This window comes from Daphnia magna, linkage group LG8 (genome assembly GCF_020631705.1).
Source record: "Daphnia magna isolate NIES linkage group LG8, ASM2063170v1.1, whole genome shotgun sequence".
NCBI classification, from domain to species: Eukaryota; Metazoa; Arthropoda; class Branchiopoda; order Diplostraca; family Daphniidae; genus Daphnia; species Daphnia magna.
Window position 1 is genome coordinate 6,582,581 of NC_059189.1, and position 27,875 is coordinate 6,610,455.

At 43.1% G+C, this 27,875-nt stretch overlaps 5 protein-coding genes and 1 pseudogene across 5 annotated transcripts; 2 read left to right on the top strand and 4 right to left on the bottom strand.

Annotated features, from left to right (window-relative positions):
- Positions 1-558: 558 nt before the first annotated feature.
- LOC123475623 lies at positions 559-1,446 on the bottom strand. Its single transcript, XM_045178583.1, has one exon. The coding sequence runs from the start codon at positions 1,428-1,430 to the stop codon at positions 819-821; it is 612 nt and encodes a 203-aa protein (XP_045034518.1). The 5' UTR covers positions 1,431-1,446; the 3' UTR covers positions 559-818.
- A 5,996-nt stretch (positions 1,447-7,442) lies between these two features.
- LOC123475360 lies at positions 7,443-8,943 on the bottom strand. Its single transcript, XM_045177964.1, is given in 2 exon segments — positions 7,443-8,233; positions 8,236-8,943. Coding segments are annotated over 2 exon segments (1,245 nt in total). The 5' UTR covers positions 8,690-8,943.
- Positions 8,944-13,751: 4,808 nt separating this feature from the next.
- LOC123475361 lies at positions 13,752-15,485 on the top strand (annotated as a pseudogene).
- Positions 15,486-17,069: 1,584 nt separating this feature from the next.
- On the top strand, positions 17,070-17,674 carry LOC116934680. The gene is made up of 2 exons (XM_032942150.2): positions 17,070-17,312; positions 17,390-17,674. The coding sequence occupies exons 1-2, from the start codon at positions 17,081-17,083 to the stop codon at positions 17,596-17,598; spliced, it is 441 nt and encodes a 146-aa protein (XP_032798041.1). The 5' UTR covers positions 17,070-17,080; the 3' UTR covers positions 17,599-17,674.
- A 4,916-nt stretch (positions 17,675-22,590) lies between these two features.
- Positions 22,591-26,376, bottom strand: LOC116929550. The gene is made up of 9 exons (XM_032936815.2): positions 26,295-26,376; positions 24,271-24,593; positions 24,020-24,201; positions 23,855-23,954; positions 23,697-23,794; positions 23,493-23,635; positions 23,153-23,320; positions 22,970-23,094; positions 22,591-22,896 (listed from the first exon to the last, which is right to left on the bottom strand). Exons 1-9 carry the CDS (start codon positions 26,374-26,376, stop codon positions 22,591-22,593), a joined length of 1,527 nt encoding a protein of 508 aa, XP_032792706.2.
- A 14-nt stretch (positions 26,377-26,390) lies between these two features.
- Positions 26,391-27,581, bottom strand: LOC116929552. Its single transcript, XM_032936816.1, has one exon. The coding sequence runs from the start codon at positions 27,579-27,581 to the stop codon at positions 26,391-26,393; it is 1,191 nt and encodes a 396-aa protein (XP_032792707.1).
- Between the last annotated feature and the right edge of the window lie 294 nt (positions 27,582-27,875).

Sequence of the window (27,875 nt, forward strand, 5' to 3'; positions counted from 1 at the left end):
TAGCCCATCTGCCTAATCTTCCGTTGTTGTCTTTCTGTTCCTCTAACCACTGTAAGGGACGGTGATCGCTGATGACCGTAAATGGTTTATCCAACAAGTAGTGTCGGAAATGTTTAATAGAGAATACGACGGCTAAGGCTTCCTTTTCTACAGTGGCGTACTTCTGCTCGGCTGGTTTTAATTGGCGACTGGCGTATGCGATAGGTTTTTCGACACCGTCTTGTATTTGCGAAAGGACGGAGCCGATTCCATAATCGCAAGCATCAGTGAAGAGCAGAAATTCAAGCTCGAAGTTAGGGTACGCAAGTAGTGGGGGGGTGATTATGCAAGTACGGAGTTTTTCGAAAGCAATTTGGTCTTTATCGGCGTTTAGACCAGCGTGATGGGGGTAAACAGTGTATTACCTCGATTCGAGTCGGGAGGGGACGAGAGCACAACGTGATGAATACACTAGCTAGCCAAGACTGACTCCCTTGCTCCTCTCAGCGTCGTCTGCTTGACTCGTCGTCTGCGGAGTCAATACATGCCCTTTCTTTCCGTGGTTGTTTGTTTGTTAAATTTTTTTTTTTTTTTTTTTTTTTTTTTTGAGGCTTCAATTGGCGAGGGAAACGGATGAGAATGGTTTGAGGGACACATAGCGTTTGGATACATACATGGCCTGGTAGCCATACTAGGTTTGAGGCGGGGGGCATGAATAATAAAAGGAGCCGAAATGAGAATGCTGGTTTGTTGAGACGAAGGGGGACAAAACAACATAGACGGAGCGGGGGGGTTAAAAAAAAAAGAAAAACCCGTGTTGCAGCTCGCGTGTTCCGGCGCTAGGCCGGGTAGCGAAGCGGGGCGCTGTGTGTTCTGGCTGAACGTCGAGTTGCCGGGCCGTAGTTCCTGGGCCGACGTTGTTGTCTCTGGCGCGGCTCGATGTCTGGCTCCGGGGCTGGAGCTGGGGCGATTTGGGCTGGGACGTTCGTCGGTACCGCGGTTCCCGGCATGACCACCACGCGTTGGCGGAGTAGGCGGCGGTTTCGGCGGTATAGGCGTCCTGATGCCGTTTTGACGATGTAGTCGCGGTTGTCGCCTACCTCTACGACGACGGCGGGGGTGTCCCATCGCTTTGTCGCGTGATGCTGTACGAGCACATGAGCGCCAAGCGGGAATGCGGCTAAATGATGAGCGGTGGCGTTATAGCGGGATGTTGTTCGCGCCAATGCGCGATGCATCCGCTGTTCCAGAACGTCAGCTGCCCTCTGCCACTCGGGGGCGAAAGATCGTCGGTGGGCGGGCAAGCTGTCACGGATGGGCCGGTTGAACACTAGCTGGGCCGGGGAGGCCCCACCATAACGCGGGGCGTTTCGAAACAGCAAAATGGCCTTTGCCAGCTTGTCCGGATCCGGTTGGCCCCCGGTTCTGGAGCCGATGACGAGCTTTTTCATAGATTTTATGGCCGCTTCCGCCCTGCCGTTGGATTGGTGATAGTGGGGGGAGGACGATCCGAATGAAACGCCCCAGTCTCGCAGGAAGGATTGGAGTTCAGCTGCTCCAAATGGGCTGTTGTCAGCGTAAATCTTTACTGGGGCTCCCCCGGTGTCCATAAAGAATGCACGGAACGCGTTGATGAGACGCCGGGCGGTTGTGTTTTTGTCTGCGAACATGATGACGGCCGGCCAACCACTGAACTGGTCGACTATGACCAGGAAGTGCCGGCCTTCTACCTCCCCGAGATCCGCGTGAAGAAATTCAAACGGCCGAGTCGCTGGTTCGTGGTGTTGCAGGGGTTCCGCCAGTAAAGAGGGAAGTTGGCTTACGCATTCTTCGCATGAGGCTGCGGCGTGGGCAATATCGACGTCCATGTGGGGCCAGTAGAGCGATAGCCTGGCTCGTTGGCGCATCTTTGAGGCGCCCTGGTGCATGCCGACGAGTGTCTGGAGCGTTTCTTTCACCATGGATCGTGGAAGGACGATGCGTGCGCCATAAACGAGCATGTCATCGGCGTCGTCTATGGCGAGTTGGTGGCGAGCGTCCCAGTATGGGCGAAGGGCGAGAGGCAGATTGTTCTTTTCGTTTGGAAAACCTTCCCGTATGGTGGTGCGCAGCGCCACTAATACTGGATCTGCTGCGGCTGCTAGTTTCACTTTTTCGAGCGTAATGTCGATGTTTGTGGCGGGAGATTCGGCAATGACCCCGATCATGGCGATCCTGGCCGTGAATGTTTGGGGTCCCTCCCCTAGCTCGTCCGCGGGTGTGCCTGGAGAAATTGGTGAACGCGAGAGGGCGTCGGCCTCGATATTGCGGTTTCCCGGCACCCACCGAGCGGTAAAATTGTATCGCGCCATCTGAAGACGTAGACGGAGGAGCCGCGGGTTGTCGAGCTTGTTTAAAGCGTAGTCGTTGAGGATCGGCACTAGGGGGCGGTGATCTGTAACCAAGTCGAAATTGGGGAGACCTTCTATGAATTGGCGGCTTTGTTTCATGCCCCAAGATGCGGCCAGGCATTCCAGCTCTATCATGGCGTATCTCGTTTCCGGCGGGCGGAGGAATCTGGAGCCAGCTTGTACGACGTGCCACGTACCAGACTCGTTTTGTTGCTTTAAGATAAATCCAAGGCCGTTTAACAGAGATGCGTCGACTGCTAAAGATGTTGGACGGCTCGGGTCGTAAAAGGCGAGGTCTGGAACGATGGCTAGTGTACTGCGGGCGGCGCAGAATGCTTGTTCATGATCGGCGGACCACTCCCAGGCGATATTCTTCTTTAAAAGTGGAGATAAAGGGGCCAAAGCTGCCGCGATCTTGTCGCTGAAATTCCCCACTTGTTGGCAAAGGCCGTAAAACGAACGCAGGTCTGTGACGTTGGACGGCCGGGGGAATTCCCGGATGGCTCGTGTGAGTTCCGGGTTGGGCCGGAATCCGTCCGCTGAGATTTCGTAGCCAGCGAAAATAGCTGTTGTTTTGGTCGTAGACCGTTTTTCTCTTGTTGAATGATAAATTGTTGTATTTGGCCGTTCTAAAAAGGATGCGTAGCAGGTCGACGTGTTCTTCATAGGTGCGCGAATATATCACCAGGTCTTCCATGCAGCGGGCGGTGTTGGGGATATGTCCGAAAATGTCGGAAAATCGGCGACCGTAATCATCGCCGGCGTGGCATATTCCCATGGGAAGGCGTGTGTACTGGTAGAGGCCCTCCGGCGTGGAGAACGTGGTGAGCGCCATGGATTCCTCGTCGAGCGCGCATTGGTGATAGCCCTTTAGTGCATCCACCACCGTAAAAAAATTCATTCCTTGGGGGATGGAACGCACCGATTGGAAAGGCGTCGGGTTGTCGAACTTCGAGCCAATGAGAAATTCGTTGATCGGGCGATAGTCGGGGCAAAAGCGAATGCCGCCCTGTTTCTTAGGGACGACGACTACCCTGTGTATCCAGGGCGTAACTTCTTCGGGTCGTACTTTCCGGTTTATTCCTTGTTTGAGTTGGCCCGCCAGTTCGTCGCGAAAAGGTGCTCGGAGTGGTTCTGATATCGGGCGGGAGCCACGAATTTTCACGGGGACTGCTCCTTCTTTCAACACAAAGTGGCAAGGAGGTCCAGCCATCACCCGACAGACTCCATCAAACACGCGTGGGACTTCTGCCATGAGTGACGCCAGGTCCGCTTCTTTCTGCGCCTCCGATGGCTGGAACGTGGGTCTAGCAGTTATGTGGTTGATGCGGGCGTGCGGGTATTTGGAGTGGAGCATGCCTAGTTTTCTCTGAGTCTCTGAGCAGAGTACCGGCTGTTGTAGGTCTTCCAGCACGTATAGGGTGGTGGCGACCGGGCGGGACACCCCGTCGTCTGCTAGCCAATCGACTGTTGCGGCGAATGATCCGACGCACGTGATAGCGTTTCCCGTGGCGGTGCGAGCTGCAACCCCTGGGCGAAGTGGAATATCTGGGAATGAAATACGGTAGAGCGAGTGTGGGATGGCATCTAATTGAGAGCCGGTGTCTGGTAGCCCTCAGGTGGTGCACTGTTGGCCCATTTGGATGGGCCGCGATGCTAATGGCCACTGACTCCTCCTCGGTGATCGCTGCCACTCGTTGAACGTGAATGCTGCCCACATTCTTGGGTTCGCTCTCACACACCGACGCAAAGTGGTTGTCTTTTCCGCAATTGTCGCAGATTTTCCCGAACGCCGGGCACTGAGTTGTGCCGTGTCGTCGGGGCCCGCCACAATATCGGCATGGAGCAGACGTACGGCCGCGAGACTTGTTGTCCGATGCAAAACGTGTCTGTTTGTCGTCGCGCGTTGGTGACTTGCTGGATTTATAAGCGGAGCGGCGGATAGCGTTGATAGCGTGGTCGCTTTGTTGAAGTGATGCGGCCTGCAGGCGAGATGTTTCGGCCGATCGGAGTATGGTTAGCGCCTGATCGAGGGTAAGTGCGTCACCTAGTTCTAATAGCTTGATGCGGACTGTGTTGTCTGCTACGCCGGAAATCAGTTGGCCCAGGATGCGAGTTGGTTCGCATCGGGCACAGCAGTCTGATCCAAAGTCGCATTTGCGGCTGATGTCGCGAAGGTTGCATAGCCAGTTATCCGCTGATTGATTGGGCAGCTGGAAGCATAACGCAAACTGGTGTCGCCATACGTGCCGATTTCGACCGGCGTTGCAGCGGGTGCGGAGAAGGTTGATGATTTCAAGATGGTCTGCCAGTTGGGCTGCCGTAAGCCCCGCTGATAGGACGGCCTGCAACGTAGCGGTTGACAGGCACGATTTCAGTTGGTTCGTTTTGTAGGCGGGGCGTGCGGCAGCGTCGAGTACTTCATCTATTGTGGACAGGGCCAAAAAGATGTTCCATCTTTCTTCCCATACCGGAAAGGAATCGCGTTCAGCTTCCAGGTCAAACGGTGGTGGTGAGCCGTAAGGCTTAAACGCCCTTGGTGGATTGACTGGTGGTGCTTGATGGGCTGCTGCGGCTGCTGCTGCTATTGCGTTGGCCATAGTCGATAATCTCGTTGCCTGAGATTGTTAAAGTGCCACAATGGTAAGTCACTCGGCTGTGATGCTGGATTGGCGTGATGGCTCACGGAATCGAATGAAAAGCAAAAGCAATGCTGTGGTGTGTACCTTGCGGCGCTCCTGGCGGGGGCGTGGGGTAACTACCGCGGAAAGCTGCGAATGGCGGGAACAGCGTCACCGTTGTCGCGTGTGAGGCCCGGTTTGACGATGGCGGTCAACGGGAGAGAAAGCTTGAATTCCGACACGCTGTGAAGGGAATAAAACGTTTCTCGTCAACTCGATTGTACAATAAGGTAGCTGTTGGGAGGGGGGCAATATTAACCGGTGGGAACTGGACTTTGGTGTTGCGCACCTAGCGGCCGAAATGTGCGGCGCCACGTGAGGTGAACTTTTGCCGGCGAAAACACGAAAGAAACAACTAGGATATTAAATCAACACGGTTAGGACCACCTTAAGGTCGAGAGAAATAGGTAAGCACCAACTGCGCCATGTTTAGACCAGCGTGATGGGGGTAAACAGTGTATTACCTCGATTCGAGTCGGGAGGGGACGAGAGCACAACGTGATGAATACACTAGCTAGCCAAGACTGACTCCCTTGCTCCTCTCAGCGTCGTCTGCTTGACTCGTCGTCTGCGGAGTCAATACAATCGGTCCAGGTGAAGGGTTTTTTCAATGCGTCTTTGTGTGTCTTTGCGGTTAAAGGTTGCGCAATAGATCCAAAATTTTCGATAAAGCGTCTGTAATACCCAGCTAGGCCTAAGAACGATCGTACTTCTTCCGCTGATGTTGGAACTTTATAAGTGGCAATTTTGTCTATTTTAGCGGAATCAGGGCCGATGCCGTCAGTAGAAATGACATGCCCCAGATTCACTGATTGTTTCATGAATTGACATTTCTTTAATTTTAATTTAAGTCCTGCGCCTTTAATTAGGGAAAAGACTTCTCGTATGTCATTCAGATGGCTCTCGAAGGAATCGGAAAAAATTATTACGTCATCTAAGTAAACTAAAGCTTTTTGTCCTGCTACGTCCCTAAGTATATGGTTCATTAAGCGCTGAAAAGTCGCGGGTGCATTACATAGACCAAAAGGCATCTTAACAAATTCGTATAGATTATTTTCTACAATAAAAGCAGTTTTTTCTTTAGAGGATTTCTCTAGTTCGATCTGCCAGTATCCTGATGCCAGATCTAAGGTCGTAAAGAATTTTTTTCCATACAGCCTATCGAGGGTGCCGTCGATTCTCGGAAGTGGATAAGAGTCTTTTTTTGTTAAATTATTTAATTTCCTATAGTCAATGCAAAAACGCAATTCCCCCGATTTTTTTACCACTAAAATTACTGGAGCTGCCCATGGGGACGTCGAATGTCGTATTACGTTTGCTTGTAGCATTTCTTTTATCTGTTTTTCTAATTCTTCTCTTTGGCCTTGGCCTGTGCGATAGGGTCGAAGTCGAATAGGTCCTTTTCCTTCCGTATCAATAAAATGTTTTATTAATCCTGTACTCCCTAAACCAGAGTCTTTTGTCGCGAATAAATCAGTAAATTCATTTAGAAGCGCAGCTAACGGCTTTTTATATTGTGGGTCAACATCCACATCTGTTTCAGGAACACACCCTTCAGTGGAAACGGTCTCCCGAGAAGCAGAGTCTTGACCTGATGATACTTTGCCTATCAGTTGACAAGAGAATTCTACCTCACCCAGGGGACTATCTCTCGGTAGAGTGTGTGATATATTGGAATTATTTTCTACAACAATCTGATATTTTCTGTTTTCGTTCGTAGCGTTTACGAAATTGCCTATGTATATTCCCTCTGGTAAATCCATACTCTGGGAAAATAAAAAGAGAGAGCTAGTGCCTAATTTATCACCCTGCTCTTTTAATGTGGCCTCTACAACTTGAGAAGATCTAGGGGCAATTAAAACCTTCCTAACTAGAGTCATGGCTACGTTGACCGTTGACTCTTGGCTCGTCGGTAATAACCCATCTTGTTTAACTTCCTGATTACCTTCCAGTTTGTCACGGGCAAGGAATATAGTTTTAGAGCGGCCATCAAAAATAAACTCGTGTTTGTCTGCGGCGTCCAGACCCAATATACATGATTCTGATATACCGTTCGTGACGATAAATTCTTGGTCTAGTAAATTGGCTCCGTAAACAACTGGTAGAGAAACTAACCCTAACGTGAACAATTTTTTGTTGTGCACATCGTATAGTTCTACGTCGGACTCAGAGCAATTCACTTGCTCTTCCAACGCTATCCGATTAAAAATATCTATATGTAAAAGGCTCCGCGCTGCACCCGTATCGAATAATGCTTTAAACGGAATATCGTGAATTTTCACAGAAAGTCGAGGGGCTGCTGATTTACTGAAAGCTGTAATTTTTGCGACTGATGGTATGGTTTTGGGGCTTAATGACCTATTCTCCGTTAACCCCATTTTACGGCTGGCCTTTATTCGTTTCCCTGGTTCGGTGAAGCGTCAGTTTCGTTAGGCTTAATTAAGTTTTTCTTCTCGGGGCAAAATTTCGCTACGTGGCCTACTTGTTGACAAAAGTAACAGGTAGGTGGCGTCTCTGGTGTCGATTGCGGTTTTATAAATCGAAAGCAACTTTCGATGCTGTGGTTGGTAAGGCCGCAGTTTGAGCAGCCAGCGGCATTTTGCGTTGCCCTATTTCGTTGGAAAGGTTGCTGACCTGAGTTATTTTCGTTAGGCCTGCCGAAAGTGTTGCCGACTGGTTGTCGGAACCCGTTCATTGGGCCTTGGCGGTTGAAACTGTTTTGGGGGGCGTGGTTTGAGAAATTTCCGTGTCTTGATTGGTTCGGGGGATAGCTGGAATTATTTCTGGGGGGTTGACGTATCTCATTTGTTTGGCGAATGCTAGCCTGCATGATGCTGCCGAGGTTTGTTATGACGTCCGTTAAACGGTCAATTTTTCCGCTCAAGTCGGGCGATGTGCTTGTTTCTTGTAGAGCAGGTTCAGTGGTGGCTAATTTCAGGCAGGATGCGATTGAGTTTATGTGTTCACTTTGTTTTTCGATTGCTTGTAGGATAGCTGTTTCGTTTTGAGTGCTAGCTACCGCATTAACAAATATCCTTTTGTCTTTTTCTATCGTATCCGATTGGACGCGCTTTGCGTACTTCTGTGTGATAGATACAAGTTCTTCGAATGTTGATACTGATTTGTGTCTTACGATGTTTTGAAGTTCTGGTTCCAGTCCTTGCAAAAATTTTTGTCGAAGTATCTTAGTTGCGTGGTTTTTTCTTCGGGTGTTTCCTGGTTATTGGAGGGATAGGCACGTGTGTATAGCGTTTTAAGTCTGTAGGCATAATTTAAAATATTTTCTTTTGGCTTCCGTTGTATCTCGTCGAATTGGTTTTGATAAAAATCAATGTCTTCGGATCCATGGTAGTTTTCTTGGAAGAGTTTCTTGATATCTTCGTATTCGTAAGTATCGCTGGATTCCAAGATGTTTTGTAGTAAGTCGTATGCTTCGCCCGACATTTTAGTTGATAGCATACTGATTATTTCTGCATTGTCCCAGTTTGACATGGCTACGACGTTATCGAAAAGCTTAATCCAACGATCGAAGCGAACAGCGGGGCTGCCTGAGAAATTTTGCAGTTGATTCAGCATGGTGATGGCTTCCCTGCCCTTACGGTGGTCATTTTTCCGGTAATAATTTGGGGGTGATGCCATTTCTTGGTTTTTTGTGATGTTTATGTTGTTGATTCCTTTTTCGTTAAATAAACACTCTTGGTCTTCGCTTTTCTTTTCGTCCCGTGTGACGTCAGTGGGTGAGTAATTTGTGCAGTTTACCCGAGCTTTTTTGTGTGTGCTGTTCTCGGGAGTTTGATAGCTCGCTTCTTTCGGGTAAGGCGTATATGCCTCGGTTTGTTTTAGAGTGTCAGCTCGGTTTGTATCAAACCAGAGACGGTGAGGATTTTGTGTTTTTTGTGGGGGGTAATAAACTGGTCCGTACGTATTTGGAAAATGAGGGATCGGATTCTGATCTTCAAGGGTGACGGCAGGGGTGTAACGTGGTTGAGGTCGAACAGGGGTTTGATCAGTTGACTGAATTTTGTACGAAATAGCGTGATCCCGATCCGGTGTTTTGTGTTCAGTGTTATTGCTAGGGTTTCGAGTGGCTGGATGAGAGAGTAGGTTCCTTGTCGTGTCGTGTGTTTGGTACTCGCTTCTTTCCGGAGCGCTGTGGTGTAAATCTGCGCTACGACCGCGAATTGGCCCGTTATTTTCACAAAGTGGAGAATGGATCTTATTTCGTTGACTGCAGCGGTCACAAATGCACACAAAAGGGCTGTCAGCTCGCTCGCTTCGTGCTGCCAGAGTTGTAGAGCTTTCGTGAATTTCTTCCTTTCCACGAGTTTGGTTAAGTTGTGCAATAGTTCTGAAAAGTGGGGCTGGAGTGGAAAGTGGGAATGATGGTCGCACGTCTCTAGATATGCACGCTGAATGGCCTGTCAGAGGGGATGGATTTGCTGTTTGGATGGGGTGCTCTCTAGCTCCGTTGTTATCCAATCGATTATTGCACTGGCTTGTGGATACGCTGGGCGTATGTGTTTCAGCTCTTGCCGGAGTAGATGGGCGTACTGTTTGTGCAATGTCGCAATCCTCGTCGTGGTGTTCCACTTTTACATGCGTGGAAATTGTTCTTAAAGGGTATTCTATGATATCGGGGCTTATTTCGTCTCCGCCGATAGCGTTGCTGTGTTGGCTTAGGGCTGTCAGGATGTGTTCGATTTCGATGTAGGGCGTGAAAGGTAGGGGATTATTGATGGCGTTTGTGGTGGAGTTGAGCGTGTTAGGTGTAATGTTTCCTTGGGGAGTACTGGTATTTGGTGGTGGAATATGGAGATGCCCTGTGAGACGGTCGACTAATTCGAAAAATGAGTTGCTAGTGGGCGGGGGAAGGTCTGAAGTGTTTGGAATTATGGTCGAGAGTGCTTCTTCGATAGTCTGGTTGTCTACACGATCTTGGTGGAATGTGGTGGCCTCGTTATTTATTACACAGATATTTTGTATTGGCTGGTCAGTGTTAGTTTCGTCGGATGGGGTGTTATTTGTTAGGACCTTGCTGTTTGCTGGGTCCGTTTTTTCACTTACTGAATTGATAGTGGGCGTTGTGTTTGCACTATGTGATTCAGGGATGACAGTAATTTTCGGGGCTTGGGAAATAAGGCTTAATTGCGTAGTTATGGTTTCTGTTTTAATACTGCCTTCGTTGGAGCTTTCGGTACTTATTGATAAATTGGTTAGATTTGTCACTTTTTTGGGTGTAAGGAAATTTGCAATCCTGGTTATAAGTGACGGATTTACGTTGTCAGTGTTTTGGATGCGTATCTTCTTAGATCGTAAAATAGCCTCAGGATTATCTACTTGCTCTAAAGGTACGTAATTTAGCGTTGAACGAGTAGGTCTCTTATGGGAAGGAGGGAAATTGTGAGGAGTGTACGTATTAGGCTGAGTCAGATCAGCCGTGAAAGGTGGAATTTCAGAGAGTTCAACGGGAGCGTTATCAGTTTTATTAGATTTTTGGAAGAAGGTACGTCCAGTTTTGGGCTTAGCACCCGTATACAGCGACATTGTAAGTGAGTTCGAAAACCGCTGCCACCAGATGTAAAGGAGTACACGACGTTGTCATGTTGTCTCCAATAAGGAAAAGTTTAATTTAATGCGGCGTCTTTACTCACAATGTCTTGTATACTTAGCAAGCATAAAACAACACGCACGCAATAAATAAAAAGCCGTGTATTATAAACCGATTTGCAACAGGTCACCGTAGAATAATTAAACAAGCTCGTAAATTGAGGGAAGAAGACTCATGACACTTTAAGGTTACCAATGGGTACTAACTTCAAGGCATAGACGTAATAAAGTAATAGTCAATCAGTTTCTTAGTGATTACTTAAAGGGTACTTATTCTGCGGCTTGCAAGAGTTACGGTAGCGGGCTCGGCGGGAGAGCGGCAGAGGCCTAAGTTGGCACACGGAACAGGCAGAGTAGATCTGACTGACTTTTGGGAGTTTGCGGTGGCTTTTTATATGTTAGTCATCATCCCGTGGGGGACATACGGGACAATGTTAAGGTATAGGCGGACAAAATCGGGCGGTATCGGGCGAATTTGGACGTCACGAAGAGGTATAGGCGGACAAATTCAAGCGGTATCGGGCGAATTTGGACGATTGTTAAAAATAGGCCGGGCAGTTTCGGGCCGTTTCGGGCAATTCCCAACAGACAAAAATATATCTATTTTTAGCTACGGCAGGTTAAGGCCGTTTTGGGCGGCTTTGGACAAATCATAAAAGTTTCTATTTATAACGGGCGTGCCGAGACTTGTTCTCTCCGCTTGTTATATTTTCTAGAAAGTCTAATAACTAGGTCAACTAGTGGGGTATTAAGTTAAGGGGAGTTTAAGAAATAAGGTCTTAGTTTAATTAAGCAAAAAAATAAAAGGGCAAGAAGGGGCTTCGCTTGGCGTTTCGTTACACTAGCTCTCTCTTTTTATTCTCCCGGAGTATGGATTTACCCGAGGGAATATATAAAAGCAATTTCGTAAACGCTACGAACGAAAACAGAAAATATCAGATTGTTGTAGAAAACAATTATAATATGGCACACACTCTACCGAGAGATAGTCCCCTTGGTGGATTAGAATTCTCTTGTCAGCTGATAGGCTTAGTATCTACAAGTCAAGAATTTGTTTCCATGAAGTAAATGTCAGAAATCGAGTTTAAATCAGAAACAGATGGAGACCGCTAATATAAAACGACCACAACATGGTTGTGTCAACTGGCAGGCAAAGTATCTCCAGGTCAAGAATTCGTTTTCCTGAAGGAAATTTCAAAATTAAATTTTTAAACAGAAACGAAAGTAAACGGCTAAAAAAAAAAAAAAAAAAAAAAAAAAACGCAAATATTTCGCTTCCACACAAAACTATTAAAATATTGCGACAGATTCTAGATTGGGACATTCAAGAAAAAAAAAGTAATTAGGAAAAAAAGAAACAAAAAAAAAACATTACGAATTGAAAATAAAAGTAAACTTCTATCGACATCGAAAAGAAACAATCTTTTTAACTTTGACCTTATTACACGGGCCAAGGCCAGTAAGAATTGAAACGATGGGTAAAAGAAATGTTGCATTCAAATGCAATGGGATCCCTCTGGATGGACATAGTAAATTTAGTTGTTAAAACAGAGAGCTTTGTTTCGAAGCAATCAAAGGAAGCTCAATAATTTTTACGAAAAGAGTTTCATTTCCACAATAAAGATTCGATGGAACTTTGGACAAGCTTTACGAAAAAACGTATTATAACGTTTGATCTTGCCACAAGCACTAGAAAATTCAAGCTTGAAGAATCATCTAAAGCCCAACCTTGACTAGAAAAAAAAATGTTGGAATTGGCTAAGAATACAATTCATTTGTGAACTATCCCAAAAGATCAATGAGTCACATTCGAAGAGTTGTCTGAAAAAAATAAAATAGAAACAATCATACACATGCACAAAATGAGACAGAGCAAAGACAAAAAAATAATAATAAGGAAAAAAAATAAAACTGAAACAAAAAACAAATCAAAACAAAAGAAACAGAACAATGCAAAAAAAAAATCAATGAGGACAAACAAAGCCAAAAAAAAAACACAAAAAAACACAAAAAACAAAGAGACAAAACAAAACAAGAAAAAATGCAAAAAAAAATACAAGAAAAAAAAATAATAATAATAATACTAATACCATGATAAATAGTTACAAAAGAAACCAATGGAACCCAATCTAAAAGTAAAAGTATAACTGGTGTGTTGTTTTCGGGGGCCACCCTACTAATGCTGCATAAACTCCCGAGAGTCCGTATCGGCCATCATATAGGATGCGCCCGATAAACGCGGATGAAACTTGCAATACAATTATAGTTGATACGCGAACTCTAAGCTCGTCTACCGTCTTCCCCATCTCCTTGCTCTATATCACCCTTGCTCATTCTGCCTTTACCCAACTTCCACCCCGTAAAATTTTGGCCGTACACATATCTCGGGGAAACGCCCCAGGCAACAATATGGTGCGCCCTCTATGATATTTTCAACCCCTTTATTCATACAGCCATATAGCACTCCCCTTGTATTCCTTTTTCCCACTCCTACGGTGAACGAAAAACCAACCTGCCATATTTCCATAATAACCCTGCGTGACACGACTGTCACGTAGACTGTTCCCCACCCCTTCATACCATAGGATGCTTCCGATAAAAACAGATAACGCTCCAACAGCCATACAATTCAATAGGCTACATTATCAGCCATCCGTATACTATAACCCACCCAACCCCACTCCTTACCCTTCTGCACGCTCCTGCAATAGTGAATCGCTTTTCTTCGTGTAAACCCCCCGATAAACGAACTCCCACCACAACCACCTCCCTCCCCCCCACAATTTAGGATGTCGGGAATAAAGCCGGATACAAACAGCGTATGCAAACGTACGTTGCGGCAGTCCATTTCGCCATCTCTCACTTCTCCCTCCATCTTCATCTTACTCACTTTCCCCCATTGCCCTCCCCCCTCCCCGCGACAACGCCATGTTTCCCCCTGTAACTTTCCTTATCCAAACATCAACCCCTAATACTAATAATCCCATGTAAGATAGGATGTTTAAGTTATAGATAGATAAAAATATTCAACCACTCAGCGGCATATCAACGTATACGGCCCCATATGCTCTGTTTACCCCATTGTTCTCCATGTACATGTCCAACCCAACCCTATAAGTATTATGCCGACCCTCGTCACGCTACTCCTACTGCTCTCCTCAACCAATGCATTCCAGACCATGACATGCGACTGCAACAAACCAAGCGGAGTCGGACTCCTCCAATTTTCCGATGGCTCCTGCGAACCTGCCACACGCAATTCGAATACGAAAGTCGACTATCGAGTCATGACCGACAAAAAGGCAGCTTTTAACTTCCCGGGATACATCTGTGGTAGATGGAAATCAATTAAGCATATCACGATCAATTTCGTAGGACAAGTTATTACCGTTCCGGAACGCATCGCCATGGAAACGACGGTGGTAGAGTGTGATATAATGAGACAGTCGAGGCGATGCAACGAGAGCCCAATGATGAAATCAGAAAATAAATGGATATTTAACCAAGAACCGGAGGACTTCGGATATTGGCTAAGAACCACCACTGTGGTTACAGTGAACTGTATGTTAGAAGAAGTCGTCCTTTCCCGAATTGACGAAGGAGACATGATAAACACGCCACTAGGAAAAACCAACGTATCCCATGGATCTCTATCCCATAACCATCTAACATTATTTTGGATCGACACCTAAGGAAAACCAACTGATATCGCAATCCGACAATTAGAGAAAGGCGTGGGATTCTGGTACGAATCTTCAACGAACGGGACTTGGATCCTCCAAGACGACTCCAAACAGTTGGACTTTCACGTACGGTTGACGTCACGCTGCCAAACCGTGAAATGCGACAAAAAATAGACACTTGGACCGTGATCGGAGAAAACCATTTGTTCATCATTAAATACCCATTGGGACCGTCCGCAGTTACCGTACCATCAATCATCAAGGATATTGTGACAAAAAGAAATGACCCTTTAGATATCAACATCCGACAAAACGCAAGAATCCAGTATTTGGAGGACGCCGCCATCCGTCACGAAAATGAACTTATCCGCGTCATCCAGAGCATGCAGTGCGACCAACGACGTGCTAAACACGCACAAGCCGTGTCAACTGCCCAATACAATGGATGGCTGGCAGCCGCACAGCTGGGTCATCGGCAATGCACCAAACTGATCGCCACCGGAAACATCGTCTCAGCCCTACAATGCACCCCTACAACAGTAAATTTCACGACGGATACAACCACTTGTGGACCTCAACCGCGGTTCAACAATTTCACCATTGGCCGGTCCGGTTGGGAACTCACTGCTTTCACGCCATGCTACTGGGCTGGAGGTATCGTGAATTTTAACGACAAACCTCACGCCTATCGCAATAACACGTGGCAACCGGTCGAAGCATCCGTCGTCATCCCACAGCGTGATTTGGCTGACGCTTCCCGATATCAAGACGTCAACTTCTTCGAATATCAACATCAAACCAATCCCGCTTATACGGAAGTCCTCATTAGCCCAATGGATATAATGGCCGATATCACAGCCTCCATGAACGAACACTCTCTGACTGTCCCCAATCAAATTACAGGGACATCGGCTATCGTCATATCCGCAGCCGAGAAAGCAGGTCTTGGAACCTTTACCAATTGGTTCGAGAATTTTAAAGTCTACTCACTCATCATCCTGCTCATCGCTATCTTCCTACTGATCGCTCGTGCTTGTTACGCCCTCGGATTTTGTGGTTTGATATGGAAATGTTGCTGTAAGCCCCCACGTCCTCCCCCTACGGCGGTTTACCAGCCGAGAAGCAGCCGACCCACAGGTCCCTGAATTTTCTTTTGGATTGCGGGACGCAATCTAGTATGACGGGGAGCGATGTAACGAAACACCAAGCGAAGCCCCTTCTTGCCCCTTTTATTTCGCTTAATTAAACTAAGACCTTAATTCTTAAACTCTCCTTAACTTAATACCGCACTAGTTGACCTAGTTATTAGACTTTCTAGAAAATATAACAAGCGGAGAGAACAAGTCTCGGCACGCCCGTTATAAATAGAAACTTTTGTGATTTGTCCAAAGCCGCCCAAAACGGCCTTAACCTGCCGTAGCTAAAAATAGATATTGTCACACGAGTTGTATTGGAACAAGAATACACGTATACAACAAGTGATGACTTAAATTCTAAACAATGGTTTAACTCAAACAAAAGGGATAACCATTACCAAAAGTTGGAGAAGCGTCTGAAGAACTCTAGGGAAACCAGGGAACTCCTCCTACGGAGCCCAGCTCCGGGAGCTCACCCGATGGAGACTCATCACACGCAGATTCGGGGCAGCGTTTTATACCGTCACGCGAATTACTCCCCTTCCGGACTGCGTATCTGCGTATCTTTCTTAGAGCGAACTTCTCCCGATAATTTCTTCACCACGATCGCAGCGTTGTCCAAGGAGCGGATGACTCATCTCTGCGAAGAGATAACCAATCTCCCTTTTCACCCGCGACAATATATTTTTGTCTGTTGGGAATTGCCCGAAACGGCCCGAAACTGCCCGGCCTATTTTTAACAATCGTCCAAATTCGCCCGATACCGCTCGAATTTGTCCGCCTATACCTCTTCGTGACGTCCAAAATCGCCCGATACCGCCCGATTTCGTCCGCCTATACCTTAACATTGATCCGTATGTCCCCGACGGGATGATGACTAACATATAAAAAGCCACCGCAAACTCCCAAAAGTCAGTCAGATCTACTCTGCCTGTTCCGTGTGCCAACTTAGGCCTCTGCCGCTCTCCCGCCGAGCCCGCTACCGTAACTCTTGCAAGCCGCAGAATAAGTACCCTTTAAGTAATCACTAAGTAGCTGATTGACTATTACTTTATTACGTCTATGCCTTGAAGTTAGTACCCATTGGTAACCTTAAAGTGTCATGAGTCTTCTTCCCTCAATTTACGAGCTTGTTTAATTATTCTACGGCGACCTGTTGCAAATCGGTTTATAATACACGGCTTTTTATTTATTGTGTGCGTGTTGTTCTATGCTTGCTAAGTATACAAGACATTGTGAGTAAAGACGCCGCATTAAATTAAACTTTTCCGTATTGGAGACAACATGACAACGTCGTGTACTCCTTTACACTTGCACCGGATGGTATCTACTTTTCATTAAATTACAGTACCAAGTATTTTTAAATTTCTTCTTTAATTACAGTAGTGACCTTGGAGGATCATCACACCATTGCACTTGCAGAGAAACTGTTATGCCCCTGCTTGCTTAACCTGCCTCCTGATGAAGGACAACCAAGCGTGCAGATTGACTCTGAAATAGTTAGTGCTGACAGATTGTTAAATTACGAAATATGTTTAGCAACGTCGGAAACCCAAACGTGTTTACCTGCACCAGAAGGGAGCTATACTTCTCGTTAAGTTACAATGACCAGTATTACAAGGGATTCTTCTTGCAATTTATTAGAGAACATGGAAGAGACTCATATAGATTTAGCTCTAGAGAAAATCTCACCCTTCTGCTCGCTCAACCTGCCACCTGATGAAGAACAACAAAGCATGTTGTATGATTCTGAAATGTTCTGTGATGACGACTTTCGTAGTGTCGAAACCTGTTCAACAACGCCGGAAAGTGAAGCCAGTTTGCTTGTACAAGAAGGTAATTAATATTTGATGAATTAAAATGATCAATATTACAAGGCCATTTTAATGATCCAAACCATTTTTATGTCGTAGACACATTTGAAGTGTGCATCACAAAAATGTCAGGCACACATTTAATGGAAATTTTTTGTGAGGAACATCGCGAAGAAATGATATGTTATTTAGCAATGGAGTACGCAAAGATTCGGCATCACTTTGAACAAAAGCGATTGAACAACCTTCTATTGTCAAAGTCTAAGGCTAAAGTAAAATCGAAGTCAAAGGAAGCCAAAAATGCATAAGTTGTTTTATCACATGCGTTTGAAGAAAACATGGAAAAACTGTTGATTTACTTTGAATACATTTTTGAATTGAAAACTTGTTTATTTGTCAGTTATTGTTTAGTAAACTGAAGAGTAATGTTTAAATGAATAACTGATATGAAATCAAAATTTAAAAAGATGACAAACGTTGGGAAATAACAATGGCAGACGACAGTGAGATCTCAATAAACCAATATTTTGAGTTTCCCACTATTTTGTCAACGAGTACATCACACACCCACCAGAGGGATACAACAGCTAGATTTTGCAAATGGTCATCGAGGGCTTATGGAAGGATTTAACGTTGAGCGAAGTAACCATAGGTTTGATGACTCTGGTGATAGGGAAAAACACGTCTTTTCATTTACTCAATTTTAGGTAAAATCAGAGTCATAGACCCCTGGTTGCTCCACTATGGCTATTTTCTCTCTCAGAAAAGGGGTACACTCTTGTGGGGATTGCTATACAAAAAACGGGGGTTTTGGCTCGGGGCGAAAGAGTGATTTTCCGCCCGGTGGGAGCGCCTCTTGCGGGTGTGTGGTTTCACTCCACGCAGAGACTCATTTGTCAATAGATGGCAGTCCCACCGGGCGGAAAATCACTCATACTATGCTCCGACCAAAAACCTTTGTTTTTGTGGATAGTAATCCCCGCAAGAGGGTACCCCTTTTCTGAGAGGGAAAATAGCCATAGTGGAGCAACCAGGGGTCTATAACTCTTTGTATCTATAACTCTTAATATCCCTGAGAGATTTACCTTGGTAAAGATGGAAGGCTATGCCGTGGTTATTGGGCCCCAAAATGTTTATTGTTTCCCCATGGGTTCCAGCCGGGTTTTGATTGGCTGAAAATTATTGTGCGTAAACAGGGGAGTTGTTCGTTTTCATTTATTTTTTATCTGGTTCGCCGTGTTCAACTTCGTGCCTATGGGTTGTTTCTAAATATGTAGGTTTGTTTGTTAATTCTATATATATATATTTTGATCAAAATTCAAATTTCGGTTGTGAAAGTCGGGTTCTGATTGTTTGGTGGCAGGTTGGTGGATTTAGGGACCCTCCTGTGCCGCGGGTTTTCGTTGTTTGGGTAAAAATTTATTACAGTTGGATTCTCCATGTAAAACTGTATGGAATAGGGTATTTTTGGTGATGAAAGGTTGGTTTGTTAATTTTTAATTTGTGTTGGCTTACAAACGACGAGGGCGGCTGTCGTAGTGGTGGCAACCTAGTTTTTTTTTTTTACTAGGTATTACTAGGTCAAATACCTAGTTTTTTTACAAAACTAGGTATTACTAGGTTATTTACCTAGTTTTCGCAAAAACTAGGTACGGTAATTGCAAAAAAAAACTAGGTACTAGGTAGGCCTACTAGTAAAAGTAATAAAAAAAACTAGGTAAAATTTTTAACTAGGTAATTACCTAGTTATTTAGGTACCTAGTTTCAAAATTCAAACTAGGTACAAATTTTAAACTAGGTTCTTCAAAAATGTTTAATTTACCAAAAAATCAAATGTAAGCTGCAGTACCCATACCAAATAAAAAATTACCATATAATTCGATTTTGAATCTCTTTGTATTCACTAATTTGAATTACTGAAAAGAAGAAAACAGATTAAGGGTTTATGTCAAATTTCTTATTGAATCTGCAAAGCGTTTGCGATTCTAGTAAAACTGATGACACGTTTATTTTGGCGCGAAAAAAAGTTGAGCAGCCTGCGAAAAGAAATATCAAGTGTGTCACATAAAAATGAATAAAAAACATCGTTGCCATTATTTCGACAACGCTGCATAAAAATCAAAATTACCTAGGTAATTATCTAGGTAATCATTTTAAAAAACTAGGTATTACTATTACTAGGTAATTTCTAGGTAGAAAAATGGACCAAAAACTAGGTAAAAGTAGAGAAAAAAAAACTAGGTAATACTAGGTAACTAGGTAAAACTAGGTAATACTACCTAGTATTGCCACCACTAGGCTGTCGTTTGTCATTTATTTTTTATGCTGTAGTGGAGAGAATCGGAAAACGTCAGGTTTTTCGACGGTTCAGCCCAGTGTTCTGCCGAATAAAGCTCTTTCGAAAAAAAAACGTATTCTGAATAAGAATACGAATAAAATCTTATTCTTTATTTCGAATAAATTTTTATTCGATTTATTCTTATTCTTTATTCTCGAATATTTTTTACCTGTATTTTTTTTTTTTTTTATTCGATAATCCAAAATTAAAATGGAAAAATCGAATAAAAAATAAAGTTCCTCTAAGTTTAAAAATCTTTGTTTCCGCTAGCCGTTGCTCTTTTGTTTGGAGTTATTTTTTCCGTTTAGCCATTGAAAATGTCATGAGGCCAATAATTGTCTGCTACTAGCACACTCTTGAATTAGTGATACTACTTCTGGAAGAACTTAAAGTATAAAACTAAGCTGTTACGTTTACGTATTAATTTGGACTTGTTTTAATTTTTTTTTCCGTTTCCATTTTCTACTGTTCTATGAATCTGGATTCCGTTGATTTTGAAGTTTTTTTTGTTTGATTTGATTGGACTGGCTGTGTCACCAAAATAAAGAAATCACTTGCTTAATTATTTATTATTAATTGTTTTTAATTTTATGATTCAAAAATCGAAACATCATCCTTAAATTAAGAAAATCATTAGAATTTATTTTATTCGAAAATTTATTCGAAAATTTATTCGAAATACGAATAAAAATAAATTTTATTTTTATTCTTTATTCTTTATTCTTCATTTTTTATTTTTATTCTTTATTCTTATTCTTTATTCGATTCAATTTTCATTTTATTCGTATTCATATTCAAATAATTTTTTTCCTTATTCGGCAGAACACTGGTTCAGCCCACGCAGTCCCACATAAATCTCGAAGGCCGACACCCAGTGGCGTTATTTTAATTGAAAATTTATTCGTTATTCGAATATTATTCGTATTCGTGAATAAAACGTCCTTTTTATTCGTTATTCGTTATTCGTATAGGTTTGTAGAGCTTATTCGTGTTCGTTTACAAAACGAATCAAGTTTTTCCTTATTCGACAGAACACTGCGAATTCGTCTATTCCCCCCCCCCCCCGGCAGCAAAAGGGCGCTGTGCCCTTTGCGAAGCCTGTGCTGCATAGACAGACGAATTAAATGTGTATTTAAAACCTAATCTGTATTACTTAAAATCCTAATCAAATGTATTTTTACATTTAAGAAACACAGAGAAATTTGACTCATAGTTGCTATCTTATGTATTGGGTACTCGTTTTTACCGAAATTAAAATATCAAATGAAATAAAATTAAACATCAAGCAAGCTACTTGTTATATAATTTTATTTTTTACCGGTCGTTTTTTTTTACTTGAAGCAGGGGTCAGTGTTGACTCTGCTTGAAGTAAGAAATAGCGATCGGCCCCGATTAGCCAAAATCGGGTAAACCGCCCCACTCCACCCCGAAAAAATGCAATCGGGGCAGAATCGGGGTGCCACTTCGTCATCTGGGGCGGGGGGGGGGGAAATCGAGAGTAACCCGCTTGCCCCGACGCCATTTGCAAAAATAGCGCCTAATTCAAACTAAGAAATTGGGTCGGGTTTTTATCAGGGCAACCGGGGTGAACTCCCCGATTTTCATCATAATAATCGATTTTGATCGATCGATTATGTTTTTGCATCCCCGATTAGGGACCCCGATACAACCCCGATTGAGATCAGGGTTCAAAAATTTTCACCCCGAACGCCCCGCCCCGAGCACCGAATTTTGAAACCCGATTGGCAAAATGCGCCCCGATTAGGGTCGGGGCCGATCCCTATAACAACTACTGTGTTTTCCCGTAGCATCCACCTGATTGTGTTCACTGATTCAGGTGTGCGATAGCTATTTTAACACCAACGCCCCTACTGGCCGGGGGGAAATAGACAGTTTTGTCACTAGCGCCCCCCCCCCCGGCTGCCGACGGGAAATAGGTGTGACCTAAATTTTATACTGCCAGTCAATGTGCGAGATAAAAGAATGCTTTACTTTAAGCTTCTTTTCATTCCTCATATTTAGGGACCAGATTCATTAATGTCGTGTAATTTGGGGGTGTTTTATCTATAAAACAACTGTTCTAAATGTTTTTAAAAAGCAGTCCTATTTCTAGAAGAGAAATACGACTGAAAATTGATGAGGATTGGGTCATCGTTTGACCGACTCTGTATTTATATTTTTAGCAATAGCCTAAAATGAAATAAAAAAAGGAATCAATAAGCCATCTTCGAAGTATTTTATTCTATATTATTAAGTTATAACAATACAATGTATTTTAATAGCGGGTGTGACCACGTTTGGCCATAAGAAACGCTTTTTTTGGACGTTTTTTCTTCGTGGATTTTATGTATTTCCTTAGGATTTTCCGAGGAATGGTATTCCAGGTTTGTTAAACGTTCCTCTGTATACAATCTGGAGACGTTCGTTGAGTCTTATCTAATATATAATCGACGTAACCTTATCCCACATTGCCTCGATTGGAATAAGATTGGGCTCCGAGGAGACCGAATAATACGCATAACATTACCTAATATGAAATAGTTGGTAAATAATAGGTACTAAAGAGGAAAGGAGGGAAAAACTATCTAGGCAAGCCACTCTCAGAGAAGCGCTGTTTCCTAATAGGAAACAGTTGTTTAGATATATCTAAACAAGAGTCGTTTGCCACCGCCTCCGAGACATCGGAGTTTTCAAACTACAGGGATGATTAATTATTTATAAAGACTGGAGAAGACGCAGAATGTCTTAAAGTGTAGTATTCTAGAACATTTCCTGAATTGGAAAAGTATTACTAGGGTAAATAAATCAAAAACCCCCTTTTTTCCTATCTCCCCCTGGAATCGAAACCCCCCTGGATTTTTTTAAATTTTGCAACGCAGCATCCGAAACTGGTCTATTGCATTTTCCAGATTTTTTTTTAAATACTATGATGTATTAAAAACAAGTAAAGAAGGAGTCATTTTCACTGTTTATTTTGAAAACCAAAAACAAAGGAACACAATTCTTTTGGCTTCTTCGACGGGGTCGTGGAAGGAGTTATTTCGAAAAGCGATTCAAGAAATCCGAACACAAATTTCAATAATGGTGGGAAATTAATATCGAGAATGTGGTAATACATTAGGAGGTAACCTATTGCTTTGTCAAAACATTTGGTATCAAGTGCGACTGCTGTTTTATCAATCTTGATGAAATATGCCCCATTATCTAAAACACCAGGTAACTCAATGGTGTGTGCACGAGTTGCTGCGTCTTCCGGAAGTAATATTTCCTAGAATGAAATATATGGAAATATGGAGTGATTGGAAAAATGTATGATAGTTTTAAAAAAAGAAAATTTTTACGTGGAAGGACTGGAAAAGGACGGGCCATGCATCCGCTGTCGACCCGTTTTTTTTGGGGGCCGGCTGTATGTTGGCTGCAGCGTGAAGTAGCACATGAAAGGCGCATTTCGTTTGTTCAACCACATCTGAGAAAAAAAGTTGTCATGAAGTGTTAGGGGCTCAATATTTATAGGTTATACTAACCGAACTGTCCTACAGCTTCCTCCCGTCTCTTTAAGATTGCCGAAATGGCCAAATTTCTTATCAATCTCTGCTTGGCAAACTCTATTAATTGACTTTCCGCCTTTCGCCAATTTGACAGGAAGGTTTCAATAAGTCCTTTCTTGAGTAAAAAGAATTCTTCTTTTATCTAAAAAATGAAATATTAAAAAAATTGTATAGTAACTAAACCTCATGTCCATCAAAACAGAAAATCTTACGGCCACCGTCATATCTTTCAGACGCGGGTATTTTTTTTTTAATACCATCGCTCCAACAAGACTGCTGTTCTTGAGAAAATCGCGTCAGCTTTGATAAGTTATTTTTATCAAACGTAGCATTTCGTTGCGATTGTGATTTCTTGTATCATAAGAATCTAAATGCGTCAACCTCATGTGTTCCTCGGCCTCCATTTGTTCTTCTGCTGTGTAAGAATTGCATTCTGGAAACATGACCGTTGTACACTGCCTACAAAATATTCTAGATGTAAGATACTTAAATAAAATTATAAAAGACAAAAAGTTTTTACCGTTTAGTACGTTTGTCTGACAATAGTTTCCTGAAACTTTTCCCTCGCATGTAGGATTCCATGGAGCCTTTACGGGTATATGGATCATATAACATATCCTGCAATAATTATGTAAACCTCTTACATGCTGCATGGAAACATTGTTTATGTCGACTCACCCATGGTGTCTCGGTATTGAAGCTCCCAGCCGATGGGAAGTAAAAAACTATGGACTTGGCCATTTTCAGAATCTCGTCGCTACTAGGAAAGTTTTTTCGCCTATAAAACAATATTTAAGTTAGCGTAATAATTTTGTGAAAATATAGTATTAAATTAAAGCTTACATTTCATAATTTCTCATCAGCCAGGTGCCTGAAGTCCAAATGAGGTATGACAGGTCTTTTTGAGAGCATCGTCTGCTCGGGAAATCGACTGCGTTGAGACGGGCAATAATTTCCTCGCTTGTATCTCCCTTTACCCCAATCCTGCCTTCTTTAAGAATGTCTGCCACAGAGAAAAGTTTTTCCTGAGCAAATGAGAATGATTTTAATTCCTAACAGAGACGATAACAGTAAATTTGACAAAATATGTATACCGGCTGAATACTTTCCGCAGCTCCTTCCTCAACTGGCCCAACAAGTGGCCCAATAATTTCTTGATCCAGTTGAAGTGTAGGCTCTGCTGCAATAACAATCAACTGGATTGCCTCATTTTCTTCAGTCACAGCAGGTGCAGCAGGTTCATTGGTCACGACGCCAACAAATTCAAGCAAAGAAGCATTATTGCCTTTTTTGATTTGCCGTATATAAAGGACCTCTGATTGGTCGTTAAGAAGAAATAACACTTCATCATCTGAAAGAATGTCTTCAGATGATGTGATTATTTCGCACTTGCCTTCAAGGCAAAACGCAGTGGCACCTTAAAATTAAAAGACAATATTCTGCATAAGTCAGCAAGCAGTATGGGAAATTTTCTATTGATAACTACTTACCTTTGGAAAGAAGTTCAGCAAGGGTGGAGACAAAAAACAATTAAGCCTTGGTGTTTTCACGAGCAAAGTCGAATAGTTTTACAACGTGTTTCGACATGTTGTTTAGGTTTTTAAGAGAAGACGGCTAACGGTAACTAACACACGGCCTGCACTGATAGTTTTTCAATTTAACAAAAGAGATGTATCACTTTCTAGATTCAGAATGAGACTAACGAAAAGAACAAAAGAAACAAAAAGTTTTTTCGCTGGAAGGAAGGGTTCGGATTTTTTTATGTTAGCCGTATTGCCAAACTTCTAATACGTCACAACATTTTAGGCAATTGAAGAACTTTATTTTACAGTGAAGCTCCACATAAAATATGGTAGTGGAGTCGAATAAAATGTTTTTCATTTCTTGTGTACATATCGAGAGGATGATAGTCGCAAATGTCTTTGATAGTGCAAAGTCTTGAAATGGCAGGAGCTCTCGGCATTACGAAATAACTATGCGATGGGGAATGAAATTTGACGGTGTCAAACAATTGAACTAGGAAAATTGGATCCCTTTCGCTTTCAAAAATGACACAAAATTTTGCCAAAAATGAAACCGTATTTCCCCAATCCCATAACAAGTACTGAATTTCTTTTATAGGTCGTGCCATTGATTACGACGCTTTCCCCGATTGTGATATTGTCCATTACAAAATCATACTGAGAGAAGTTCTCAGCGGTTGAGACCTCATCCGTCGGGATGTCGCTTGCCCTTTTCGGAAGAGAAACGAAATCGCGACTTGTTTTTCTCTCTATAAGTAAAGAGAGTGACGCGCATTGCCTTTTGTAAGCTGTAGTGAATAAAGGATTTTTAGAATTTTTCATGACATGCACAGGAACTTTGACGGCACCATTTAAGCGCTTAAAGTTCATGCACCAAATTTCTTAAGGGACCATTTTTTTTTACTATGGAAGGATAATGGATAAGGAAATGCATTTTTGGCCTTATATTTTCGTGTGGATAACAAGCTTTAAATTTGGAAATGAAGGAAGCAATTAGAGACGAAAAATATGGCAAAAATGAATCAGTTAATTTGTGCGCAAATACAAGGTCAAATATTTCTTGTAATGTAAGAAGCAAATCAATATAAGGAAAACAAGCCTCCTCATTTTCTAAAAGCACACACAACACGTGTGGCAAATAACGCATAAAAGCTAAAGACTGTGCCGCACTCATTTTTGGTGAAAAGCCGTCGCCAGGCGGTAGCAGTTGTTTAAGTTCACACGGCGCGTTACGTTTATCGACAATCAAAGAACCAAAAATTTTTGCAAATTCTAGATAAATATTGCCCACTGTTACTTTATCTTCTATCTCAGAGATTGAGTCCAATACATTCCCAGAAACCACTGGGAAAAGCCCTCAAGAACAGAATGCATAGAATCATTGATACAGTTTAACATTACGTGGTAGTACTCAAGGTCGTTTAAGGCGCATACTGACTTTACACCGCGAAAGTGAGTTCTCCCTGGAGCAGAGTTGGGAGTAGCTCACTGATTTGAGAGTACGCTCAGAGCTTTCCGCTCAGTGCTGAAAAGTGAGCGTAGCTCAGCTCTCGCTCGCAAAAAAAAAGAGTGAGTGCGCTCTCGCTCGCGCTCACGCTCTTCGCTCACGTACAAAAAATGCCACATGCTGAATTGCTGAGCCCAGTATTGAAGCGTCGTCTGAGTGAGAGTATGCATTTGGAAATATTCCGTCATCCAATTAGTTTTAAATATTGACCACTAGATGGCGTTGCAGTCATTGAGCTTCCGCTCAGGAGGTCTTCGCTCGCGCTCTTGCTCACGTTTTTCCAGTTTGAGCGACTTCGCTCGTCGCTCTCGAAAAGAGCGCGCTCCCCCCAACTCTGCCCTGGAGGTAAATTCTCTAACATTGAAATGTAAATTTCATATTCTCTTGGACAACGCAATTCGAATTCTTCTTCTGTTTCATACGTCTGCATGTCTTCGCGAGTTGCATAACAAAGAATACAACAGTAGTCACCAGAAAAACTTTCCACCAATCCGAAAATTTTGTTCATGCCTAAATTGTCTGCTGTGAATTGCCCAAGGTTCACGTACAGTGTCATTTTCTCACCGTCATTAGTTTCAATAGCGATCCCATTTTTCCCTAAATCTTTTAATTCTGAAACGATTTTACTCAACAGTTGGTTAAGGGCGTCTTTATTTTTTATATCATTTGTGTGGCACATAGCAAGGAGGTGGATGTTAGCTAGCGTACTGTTGTATCTTGGGGAAAGGGATAGATTCGTAAAGTAAAACATTCCGCTGTTGTTTTTGGTCTCCCCCGCCTTTAGGGGATTTGTGAGTCCAAGGCCGTCGTAAAAAATTTTAATGTATGATACAATTCCTTGTGGGCCATTAGCGGACAACTCCCTAAATCTTGAACCACTTTGAAAGCAAGAATAAATACCATTTTCAACTTCAGGTTCTTTCATGAGATTTTTTAGGTAATTTGGGTCCTTAGACAACGACAAAAAAGTTTTTTTGATTGAAACGTATTGCGCAATCCGAGGTTTCTCAACAATTGATACGCCTGACTCCCCTTCATTCAAAACATGTTCAACCGCATGATAGCTGCCTATCACTATTGGTTCGGGTGAAACAAAACGAGGGTGATTTTCAAATAATTTCCGAATTCGGTATTCCGATCCAAATTTATCAAAAATAGTTTTCAAGCTATTAAAAGCAAGATTTGTTTCTACAACTTTATTGTGAACATCAGGATCATCAAACGGAGCAAAAAGTGTTGATATCACGTCGCAAGTTTTATCTACCATGATATGCAAGATATTTTTGAAATAGTTTATCACGTCGATGGTTGCATTAAAAGGCACATTCCCCCTCCCTCGTAAATCTATAATCATGTTCGTAATTTCGGTCTCCATTGTTTCTTTCAGTGAAAAAATTTGTTGTGGTAATGAGGTGGAGTTATTGTCTCTACCTTGAGCATTTCCGTTTATCTCGACTTCCCTCCCTTCTCCCTCGTTTCTTTCTACACTTAAATTTACGGTGCCGTTTTCAAGGCCAATATCAAGATCATGCATGACAACATCACACTCGTTTGTTTGAAAATTATATTAATGAAATCGCTCAAAATGCCTACCGAAATTTAAAATGTTGTCGGCCGTCGTTTGGCAATAAGGTTCGCAACATCGAATGGGGAAATCCAATTCTCCGTA

Bases quoted from the DNA above. Each gene is read 5' to 3' on its own strand.
- LOC123475623 (XM_045178583.1), bottom strand. From the start codon at position 1,430: ATGAAAAAGCTCGTCATCGGCTCCAGAACCGGGGGCCAACCGGATCCG.
- LOC116934680 (XM_032942150.2), top strand. From the start codon at position 17,081: ATGACCAGTATTACAAGGGATTCTTCTTGCAATTTATTAGAGAACATG. The intron at 17,313-17,389 runs GTAATTAATATT...TTTATGTCGTAG, and splicing joins CAGTTTGCTTGTACAAGAAG to ACACATTTGAAGTGTGCATC.
- LOC116929550 (XM_032936815.2), bottom strand. From the start codon at position 26,376: ATGCATACTCTCACTCAGACGACGCTTCAATACTGGGCTCAGCAATTC. The intron at 24,594-26,294 runs GTGAGCGCGAGC...TTTAATTTTAAG, and splicing joins TTTGTACGTGAGCGAAGAGC to GTGCCACTGCGTTTTGCCTT. The intron at 23,955-24,019 runs GTAAGCTTTAAT...ATTGTTTTATAG, and splicing joins CTGATGAGAAATTATGAAAT to GCGAAAAAACTTTCCTAGTA.
- LOC116929552 (XM_032936816.1), bottom strand. From the start codon at position 27,581: ATGGAGACCGAAATTACGAACATGATTATAGATTTACGAGGGAGGGGG.